General features: G+C 38.8%; 1 protein-coding gene across 1 annotated transcript in view; it reads left to right on the top strand.

The window, feature by feature from the left end:
* plxnd1 (plexin D1) overlaps nt 1-11394 on the top strand; it is a 95260-nt gene that overhangs the window by 46785 nt on the left and 37081 nt on the right. The window contains exons 13-18 of the mRNA XM_026925304.3: nt 448-593; nt 6543-6648; nt 9272-9411; nt 10215-10391; nt 10475-10559; nt 11055-11321. Coding sequence (XP_026781105.3) covers nt 448-593; nt 6543-6648; nt 9272-9411; nt 10215-10391; nt 10475-10559; nt 11055-11321 — 921 coding nt within the window. The remainder of the gene's footprint in view (nt 1-447; nt 594-6542; nt 6649-9271; nt 9412-10214; nt 10392-10474; nt 10560-11054; nt 11322-11394) is intronic.

The following is an 11394-nucleotide window of genomic DNA, read 5'->3' as shown; positions in this document are numbered from 1 at the left end:
AGAGAAAGCCAGGGAGTGACTGTTTATAGCTGCGAAAATGTAAGTGATAACATCAAGTAACCTTTCCAAGGGACATTCCACAACATTAAATGTAACTATAAATGGATAAAAAGTATGATGTTTCATATCTCATTAGGTTTTATTCCTTACTTAAAGTTTACTTTATAAATGGCTTGGACCGAAGACGTCATAAAACTCGCTAATGAAGGAAATTATTTTACGCAGCAATCACACACGCTACAGAAACGATTGAGCGGGATTAGGTTGAAAAAAGAGTGAAGCCTTTAAAAGTACTGTATGTATGACTCCAAATATGACTCTTTTCGGTCATTGTCTAAATGGAATAATTGAATTGAAGCCATTTTGGTTTCTGAAGTTTCAGCTCTGTCTTATTTTATGTGTTAATCTGTACCGCTAACCTTCACTTCCTGTTTTGTTTTCCAACAGATTACTCCTCTGAGTGGTCCATTGAGTGGGGGAACTCTGCTCACAGTGCAGGGGAGGAACCTGGGACGCAGGGCAGAAGAGGTAGAGGTCTATATTGGGGATGTGCCCTGCCAACTGCTGCCACATCACTACACTGTCTCAGTCGAGTGAGTCGTTTAGTTGAAAGCTACATTACATTGCAGAAAGCAAAATAGGTTTTGCTAGTCTGGAACCAAGAACTGGTAACATGAGGGGCATGACAGCGATCAAGCAGAGAAGATTATTTTCATGGCATGTTATAATGAATGAACAATGGTCTGAGGAGGAAACAAGTTTTTTGCTAGCATTTGACTAATTCAATTCAATTCAATTTTAATTGTATAGTGCATTTAACAATGGACAAAGCAGCTCTACAGAAATATATAAATTCCAGATACAAATTTTATATTTATGAATTTATCCCTAATGAGCAAGGAAAAACTCCCTGAGAGCACATGAAGAAGAAACCTTGAGAGGAACCAGACTCAAAAAGGGAACGCATCCTCATCTGGGTGACACTATATAATGCAATTATAAATCATTCCCTTCTATAACTGTATACTATATAGTCAAAAACCAGTCATTGTGTTAACAGGAACTTATGAGCCTATGAGCAGCTTACAAGTATGAGCATCAGAGTCATTTCTGAATTCATTATAGTTTTTAACTTAAAGTCAAATCAACCTGAAGTTATTAACTGTTCAGTGATGGAGACTTGTGTGCAAACTGTTCTGCAGTCCTAAAGCTATCCAAGCAAGAACATCCACAGCTAACATTATGCTTTCTATGTTGTACCATCCACAGTACTCTCATGGTGATCTTGACATGGTAAATAGGTGACATACTGCTAATGCTAATTCTAGCAAAAACTACCTTTGTGCAGCTACACACTCTGTATAAATACAGTAGTTAAAAGCATGTCATATGTCTAATCATTGTCTATGATGATACCTTGCTGAGGGATTCATAAAATACTTTCTTGAAGCCTGAATGTAAAATCATCCATTGTTAGCCTCCCACATTTGTTAATGTAATTGTGTGGCTCTTAAACTCATTGTTTAGCTCTGAAATGATTTATGATACCAGTATTATAAGATAATACAACGTGGTAATACTTTTATAATGAAATATGGATCATCAATCAGCATAACAAGTAACAGCACAGGAAAAGAAAGCACATTCAGATACATACTGTACTGCATATACTAAGCAGGGGTGCTGAAGGGATCATTAAGTAAGGAATAAAACACGACGGCGCATGCTGTTATAGGAAAATAATCAACACTGAGTGATGTGATGATGTTCCCACACCCAGGATGATTATTTTCCAATGTCAGAATGTCCTGAAGTGATTTAATCCTTGTATACCACAGCAATTTGCAAACAAGTTTTTACAGGTTTTTAAATTTATTAATGAACAACACGTCATACTTTTTATCCGGTAATAGTTACGTCCAAGGGACAAGTTAGTTCCTGTTATCGCTTACATTACAGCAGATATAAAGTCATTCTCAGGCCAGCCTTTTTTTTTTTTTTTTTTTAAGAAATTGGAAGGCGTAAAAAAAGTCCTTAAGACTTTCTCATGGCAGAAAAAAAACAAACTGTTACGAAGCACTGACACTGGAGACTCCTTCCCTAAATGTTAAATAAGCGTCTTCTTACAGAAAACTTCACCATTTCATTTTTTTTCCTTTGTTGAATAACAGCACACTGTTTTATTTGTTTATTAAAGGATAATATATTAGAATTAGTGCATTAATGTAAACCTGTGATTTCAATTACTCTCAGAAAACCTTCTGACCAATCAGATTCGAGAATTCAAGCGCTGTGGTATAATGTTTAACAGTCTTCAGACATAAAGTGCTGTTTGTTGCAGTAGTTTACCTCCTATATGTATCTATATATCTACAGCCAATCAGAAAGCTTTTGAACCAAGGATCCACAGTGTACAGTGTAACAGCGGGATTAGTAAGTTTAGTAAGCTATTGTATTTTGGGGTGTTTGCACAGCTGCCAGTGGGATGAATAGCAGTGTAATTTACTAATCCTCAAGGTGATCACTGTTGGTGTAGGCACCTATAACGCTATAGACACATCCACACTATTTTATTTGCTCAGATGACAACTCCACCTTGCTGATTGACAGGTAAATCTGTAATTGTGAAATAAATGTAGCAGATGTTTTTTACAGCCCTCTGCTCACATATATCATCTTTGAATGGATAGTATCTGATGGCCATGTGCCTGAGGTCATATGCGTGTATGTATCACTGTGGTTAGTATCCAGTGTGAGCCACGTGTCTGATTTTTCTTATTTAGCTGAAAAAACAGCACTGCATCTGGCCTTTTTCATCAGCACATGATTTCCTCACCCCAATCATGTACAACACACAAACTGCAGCCAACCTCAAGAGCACATTATCTTTGTGATGAAAGATTGTGCTGCAAGTTGGAGTTTATTGCTGCTGCAATGATGGATTGTCTTGCGAATGTTGTTCATGGCCAGTGTTTGGTAGTAACAGGTTAGTCTGGATTACGTAATCTGATTATAATGTTTATATCGCTAATGAGAGGAAATATGAGTAATTAGAATAGGTACTCTTTTATGGATGACTTGATAATATTTTCTCGATGAATCGTAGTCTGTTAATTCGTAATTTACTATATGTGTGTAATAGCTGCCACTGTTGTGTGTCTGCTGTCTTGTGGTGAATCTAGTCATCCCAGCTGAGTGTTGATAGTAAATGGCAGCGATGGGACCATTAGCATGCAGCTAGTTATGAGTTTGTGACAGCTGGGGGAAATAAACGGATGTGTACAGTACATGACTACATGATTGTTATTCTTCCGTAGTCTTGTTTATGAGTCTCATTGATCGTGCATGTACTCTAATGTGATACTGTGAATCGTCTATACAGCAAAGTGACACATTTTTCAGTGTGTTTTGCTGTTTAAAATGTGTCAGTATCAGTCATTGAACTTTATGACTGACACTTTTTTTGGTAATTGTGTTTATACATGGCATTTATGGATAAGTATAAATTTATATATGAAGCATAGAGTATCAAAGCACATATCCTAGGCTTGTTAGGAAGCTGGACTTGGTGCGCAGGCTCAGTGATTCATGATACTGCGTCTCTCGAGCAGAAAGGGTTAAGAGAGGGTTAAGGCCCCAGCAGTAACCAGTTGGATTTAAACTAATGACCTTCTGATTAGAAGACTAGAACCGTAACCACTGCTACTAATTTCAATGTAATCCATTTATATTACTGATTTCCATTTTTAGACAATGGATCATGCATATGACACTGCTGATTCTTTTAGTCCTCAGTGTAAATTATGAGTGATTTCATTTGATTTGATTTGTTCAGGATGTCGAAAGAAGCCCGAAACTAGCTTTACATATGTGAATGTGAACCATAGAGACAGAAAGCTCAAATCTGAGCACTGAACAAAAAAGTTTGTATTGTCAACCTGGCCTAATTCTGCAAATCACAGGAAGGAAACACACTGTAGAAAAAGTAAAAACGAGGCAGCGCTTACTTTTCTGTCATCTTGTCACTCTGACAGCTTGCGTCAAGGGCCAGAGCCGTTCAGACTCTCAGATTTCACTTCTGAGGTCACCTGAGAAGCAGCCCTGTGACTGACTGACCAGTTTACTCAGCATGATGAGGTGGTGTTTCTGTACAGCAGTGATCCCAGTGGACATTCCCATGTCTATATAAATAATACACATACGGTGACACTCTCTCTCTCTCACACACACACACACACACACGTTTGTCTTACTATTCTTTTGGGGACCTTCCACTGATATAATTATTAATGTAGCTAACTAATGCCTCAATTATAATCCTCAGTAAACAAAAAGAAACCTTTCAGTTAAATAAAAGCTGCAGTTTTTCTTTAAAAAAAAAATTCCTCATGAGGACCAGCCATGTCCCCAAAAGGTCCAAACTGTCAGATAATCCTATCTTTTTTATCCTAAGAGCACACCTGACATTGTGTGTGTGTGTGTGTGGTGGGGGTGCACGTTTCTGTCAATCATCAGCATATAGTTGCTACTTGCCACCTGACTAAATAAGGCAGCAGTGCACACCTGTGTGTGTGTGTGTGTGTGTGTGTGTGCGTTTGTGTGTGTTCATCTAACAATAGTCATGCTACTTTGGTGGATTACTAAATTACACTGCTATTCACCTACATGCAGCTGTGTAAATGTTGCGCACACACACATGCACACACACACATTCACACACACACATAGTCAACTCAGTGCTTGCTCAGTGCATTGGGGACCAATCTCATTAAATCTTAATTAGTCTCAATTTCAGGGTGTTAAAACAAATAGCCATGTCTCTCTTCTTTGACTGTCCCATGTGTGTATGTACTCAGGACACATTATCCAAAACACAATCAACGTTTTGTTTTTTTTCTTAGCACTATTGTTAGTCAGTTTCGCTCAACATGCATCTGTTCAACTCCACACACATCTGTTTGTATACGTATATGACTTTCTCTGGCTTTTCCAATATGAAATACTGGCGTATAAATTTGTGAGTGAGATTTTTTTAAGAAATCAAAACAGTTTGGTATAATAATAAAGTGTGAGTCAGGGCAACAACCCAGAGCCACAAGCAACATAACATACTACACCATACTATATGATTAGATTGGCATTTATCAAATAATGAAAGACTGTATGATATACATAATAAAATACATGTCTAATTTGAAATTTAATCTGAAAAGTGAACTAACCTAGCTAGAACTAAAATTCTAGCTATACTGAAGAAATAAACAGCATGGAACACATTTTATTTTGAAACACATACACAGTACATGTCTAAACAATTGATGAAAATTATACTTAACGACACATACACAAGATGACTGCCACGTGTATCCTGTGATCATTTCGAGTGTCGCTTGCGCACATCCTCAAATTAACACAACGTGTCCACGTGATGCAATACCAATGTAAATAGTGGAGGCAGTGTAGTGCCATGTGACACTGAATAAACAAAATAATGTTGTGTCTCAAATCACATACTTATGTACTACTATTCTAGACTCTTACTGAACATTAATGCCAACTTGTTTTCCTATTAAAGTTAGTGTTTTAGTTAGTGTATTTTAAAAATCTCTCCTGTAGCCTTTAAAGCTATCAAAAGGTCTGTTTTCTGGATCTTCTAAATGTTTTGGCTAGAGAGATGTTTTGGCTCTGACGTGCCATTTAGTAGATTTAAATTCAAACACATAATCATCACGTTGCTAATTAAGGTGCATATGTAGGGTCATAGGTCATGCAGGTCCCATGATTTAAGTGGCACACTGCAACCAGAGTGTTTTATTTATAGTTAAATTATTATTCACTGAAACGTCCTCTTTTGTGCAAGGAAATACTTTTCATGGTGACATCGTGTAAAAAAGTTTATGTGATTTGGAGTACTTTAGCACAGACACTCGCCCCAGAGCTGCTTTACAGCTAGAAATTCTTCCAGCAGTAAAGATCACCTTCTGTTGGCAAACAGTTCATAAAGAGCGCAACAGCTTTCAGACAGCTGACTGACTCATCAGGGAGGAAATAAAGACGTAGCAGTATGTCGACTAGCTCATTTCTATCCAGCATTTTGCAAACACATTGACTGGTGCTACTGGTGTTTAAAAGATTTTTCATGCCGCTTTAGCTATATTAAGTTCTCACTAACACACTGGGAGAATATAACAGCAGGTTTATATTTGTGGTACAGCTGTAGAGACAGCATGATTGTCTCCATGATTCAGTGCAGGACCTCAGTGTGGTTTGTGGAGGATACTTAATAGCGCTGTGTTAGCTTTTATCCACCCCAGTGCTAACGTTACTCTTACCAAAAATCTGAAATCTCAAGTATCCTCTTATAATGTCGTACACTTGCTGTATTTGCTAGTTGGCTTTGATACATTTTTGGGTATTGTATATTCATTTTTCAAAAAATTCAAAGGCAAAAAGACTTAAATATTTTGTTTGAAAAAGAGGTGTGAGGTGAAAAATGTCTTCTGTCCAATGTTCTAGAGTGTGTTTTTAATTTTGTGCTTCAGGTTGGTGTGTATGACAGGAGCCTCATCAAACGAAGTGAAAAACAAGGTGGAAGTCAAAGTGAGTGAAAATGCGATGGGTTATTCGAGGGAAGCTTTCTCTTATGTGGTAAGTATTTAATATATATGTCTCTCTCTATATATCTTTTTATATCTCTTTCTGTCTCTATGTCTCTATACGTCTCGCTATGTCTCTTTCTATGTGTTTCTATGTCTCTCTATCTATCTATATATCTGTCTATCTATCTATCTATCTACCCCCCCTCCCTGGCGTCCATGTCGTCATCACACTTTGTTGTTCTTCTTCACTTCCTCTCATCCGTGTCTTGGGGCTTGGCAGACTCATTCCGTCTCTCTCTCACTCTCTCACTTGGCCTGTCTGTCTCTCTGCATGTGTTTAGCGCCGTGTGTGAGAGGCTCCAGTGTGTGTTGAATGCTAACAGATGCTGATTATATTCAGGCATGCTGGCATGTTGGAATCATCGTCCAACGAAAGAAATCAGTTCTCACCATTGTGTGCATGTGTGTGTATGTGTGTGTGTATGTGTGTGTTTGTGTGTGATGGAGGCAGTGACACACAGCTCTCCCCAGATCTCGCACTCTAAGCACTTTTGTCATTTGCTAAACCAAGCCAGCAAAAACAACGACCTCGAACCTCTTCTCTCCGCATGAAAAGGTTCCCACATAACCTGCGGAATTTCCCTAACTACACAAAGAAGGCTGATCCCAGATCAGTCCGCGGTGCTGCTCCTAATAAGTGTGGGCAGAGCTTAGTCTGATCTGAGAACAGATCAATTGCAATGTGTTGGGCAGAGGGAATTTCTCTGGCATTGTTGTGTTGAAACGTCTCGACTTTTCAAATGTGGGCTGGTGGCTAAAGTGAGTCATGTTGTGTTTCCCTTCATGAACTTGCTGGCAATGCAGGAATTGTGTGTGTGTTTGTGTGTGTGTGTGTTGTGTGTGTGTGCATATGTTTAATAGCAAAATACATGATTGCCTAAGGTAAAACTCATGATTAGCTCATCTTGTGATTATGCTGATGTTGAAATGTAAAGCATATGCTTAGAGACAGTGGAGTGAGAGAGGTATACAAAAAGGTGGAGAGAGAGAGAGAGACTCTAAAGAAAAAAAAGGATGTGAGCCTCCAAACCTCCTTCCTCAAATGTTCAATGTTCTAACCAAGCTCAGGAAACATCTGCCTTAACAACCCAACACACACACACACACACATTATGTTTTAGATGTTTTACATATTCCGTTTGTTTTTACATCCCTGTTTTATATTCACACACAAATACACAAAGACAAAAGTCCACAAAGTTCCCTACTTGAGCCCCAAAGTCCTCGACCCCACACAAACTCCCTCTCAAAGGAAGTGACATCATTTGTCTATTTAGGTGTCTCTCATGTTTGTGTGTCTGAATAGGACCTGTTAAATGTGTGTGTTGTTGAGCTGAGTCTTTGACTCTTTGATTTTGTGTGTGTGTGTGTGTTTGGGGGTTTGATGGGGGGATGTATTATATTTGCACATCTGTACCCTTGGCATGAGCTCTCCACGCCACATTGATTTTGAGTGACAGACCAGACCAGCAGGACTGATCAAGATCTATCCTTTCTTTATTTGATTAAAGCGATGCTTTCAGACATGCACATAAACACTCATGCAAAGACAAACACACACAGACACAAACACACACAGGCACGCATGTGCACACGTTAGAAGTTTTTTCTTCTCTTCTTGTGGTCGCTCCTCTGCAGGATCATCCCATGAGATTTCTCAGTGATTACAAATCTCTGATCTCTGCATTTATCATATCATTTACTTAAAGGATTATTCCGGTGATTTTCAACCTTTCAGTCTTTATCCACCATATGTGTAGGGTGGGTGTGATTACCACAGACAATCACCGGACCACCGCTGAGCAGATATAATTTGGGTGGTGGATCATTCTCAGCACAGCAGTGACACTGACATTGTAGTAGCAGCATTGCTGGATTTATTAAACACCTCCGTATCAGTGACAGTGAAACACCACCCTGATAATATCTGCTCAGCGGTGGTCTTATGATGCTCCCTGTTCACTGATGTACAAAGTACAGAGCTGACAAACTGTCCTTATCCACATATGGGCTACAGTCAGTATACAGTATGAGTATATTACACCAGGATTCTTCTAAGAATTATGTTAAGTTGCTACTATAGAAACGATATCATGTTAAAATGAGCGCATGAGTATACAGTAAATCTGTGATTTGAATTACAGTCAGCACTACTGTCAGAGCTGCTGTTATAGAAAATAAATCAACACCTTTTGATCAATTCGATTCAGCTGAGAATTCCCTAAAATGAATAGCTTTTTATTAATGAAGTCAGTATCATTAGAGGTTAGTCATGAAAAGATTACAAGAAGTAACACTGTTAGGAGCATCCACGTGTTACTGTTTGAAACATATGGCATCATAACAGCTTAAAAATGAAAGCAAATGGTGTGAACAGAATGTTTGGCTAGAATTCAAGGATTTCTCAGACAGTACTGATGTAACCGAATATAAATACATTATTCAAAAGGAACAGACAATGTGTTCTAAAATAAATGCAAATACAGATACAAATAGGAGGTGTACTATTGTTTTTTTTTCATGCCATCTGGTTGCAACTAGAGCTGTGCATCAGGACTGGGATCCCACAGGATGCAACAAAAAAAAATTCATGTTGTATTTGTACCCTACAGGAACCCAGGTTAGGTGATTTGAACCCCTTACATGGCCCGATCGCCGGGGGAACCCGACTCACCATCCGAGGTGCATCACTCGAGGCTGGATCTACTGTTAAAGTAAAGGTTAACTCCACTCAGGACTGTGAAATCGACAGGTGAGTGTGTGATCGTTAGTACTGGTGAAGGAAGCGAAAAATTTGTGCAGATAACCTGTTGTATTTTATGATGTGAGATTTAAACAACATGCAGTCCCATCGCATTTAAATACTTCTGACTCAAATATCATCTTTATATGCAATGAGAAGACAGTTTTTTGTCAGGGGTGCAAATATAAATGCTTCAAATCCAGAGACGTTATAAAGAGATATTAAAGACTATAGCTACATTGAGTAAGGGCTTCCTTAGCTAATGAAGGTAAGATTCGTCAAGCTCTGATTTATTTTCGCCAGATTTAAAGGTAGCATCGCATATGTATGTAGATACAAATGCAAAATATACGGTATGCTCTGGGAAGACGTTGTACTCAAGGCACGGTTGGGACTTTATGTCAGTGATGTAATCATGAGGTCTTGGATTTGGGCTTATGAGAGTAAGATTTTGACATGCAGTTGGAGATTTCTTTGCTTGCTCTAACAATAGAGTAAATAAACATTTGTTTCGTTATCATTATATAACATAATATATTATGGTATGGCATCCTATTATAATTCTTTAACATAGCCAGTCCTCTTGATAAATATCAATTCCAACCCCATGTTCAGGGTTTGGCTTGATTGATAGGTGAATGTGAGACTCAACTTGGGCTTGTGAGTGTGAGACAGATATGCGTTTTGCTTGTTGCTCTTGAATCCAGATTGCAATACCTACATTCTGCTTACAGCTGTGTTACATAATGCTAGCTGCCCTGTAACCATGACATCATCAGCTGTACTGACTGCATTCCCCTTTTGTTTCACAGGCTGTCCGATGACATCATCGAGTGTGTGATGCCGCCAGCTGTGTCCGACCTTGCAGAGAACGTATCGGTGTGTGTGGAGTATGACGAGAGGCCGTGTGAGAGACATCTTAGCAGTGTGTTCTACTATGAAAAGAACCCCGTCATCAATATTGTAAAACCGAATAAGAGCTACCTAAGGTGAGAGACACACACATGGCATGTTAACACAGTCTGCTAATGAGCTACCTCCAGTGACTCCAGTGTGTGTGTGTGTTTTCCAGTGGTGGACGTACCATCTCTGTGATTGGTCAAAGTTTTGATCTGGTCCAGACAGCTAAAATGCATTTGGAGGGAATCGGCCAATCAGTAAGTATCTTAAGTATCTAAGAGCCATTCTAATACATTATCTTTTCTAACAGCTGATTCACAGGGAATTGTATGGCAGATGCTTTAAAACTGTGCTGTTATTTAAAAAAATATTTAAAAAATGTGCAGTAGTTGAGGATTTCTGTGAACATTTTTGGAAGGAGTCTCCAGCGTCAGTACTTTATAACATGGTATAATTGTAACTTTAGGTGTTCTGGCATGGGAAAGTCTTCAGTACAGAGGAATTCAGTAACATAAGCTACGTTTTTGTGTTATTAAAATCACAACCATCGGCAAATTGCTGTGGTATAAGAGGAATAAAACACTTTGGGATATTCTGTTATAGGAAGATAAGTAACTTCAGGGAGGTAACAGTAACTTATACATGTTATATATATAAGAATACTATATAACATTAGGGTTAGGGTTAGAAGAAGAAGTTACTATTCAAGTATTAATTATTCCAGTGACTCAATCATGCTTTCTGATTGGCAGGTTTGCACCACTGCATCGCCCAATCTCATATTATGCCACTCTCCGGCAGCCAGCCAATCGCAGCAGGCCATGGCTCAGTTCTACCTGAACGGGATTTTGTACAGACGGAATGGCCACGCCTCCTCTGAGCTGGACTTGGATGAGGAGGAGGAGTCTAATGCAGGTCACTTCCTGTTCGAGTATGTGGAAGACCCTCAGTTTTACACCGCCAACAAAGAGAAACTTATCAAGCATCATCCTGGGGAACCTCTCACACTCATCATCAATGTGAGTGCATGTGGGTGTGCTGATTGTGTGACAAGATTTGTGTGACACCGTCCACTTTATTAGGAACACCTGT

This window comes from Pangasianodon hypophthalmus, chromosome 8 (genome assembly GCF_027358585.1).
Source record: "Pangasianodon hypophthalmus isolate fPanHyp1 chromosome 8, fPanHyp1.pri, whole genome shotgun sequence".
NCBI classification, from domain to species: Eukaryota; Metazoa; Chordata; class Actinopteri; order Siluriformes; family Pangasiidae; genus Pangasianodon; species Pangasianodon hypophthalmus.
This window is presented reverse-complemented; position numbering and strand designations above follow the sequence as displayed.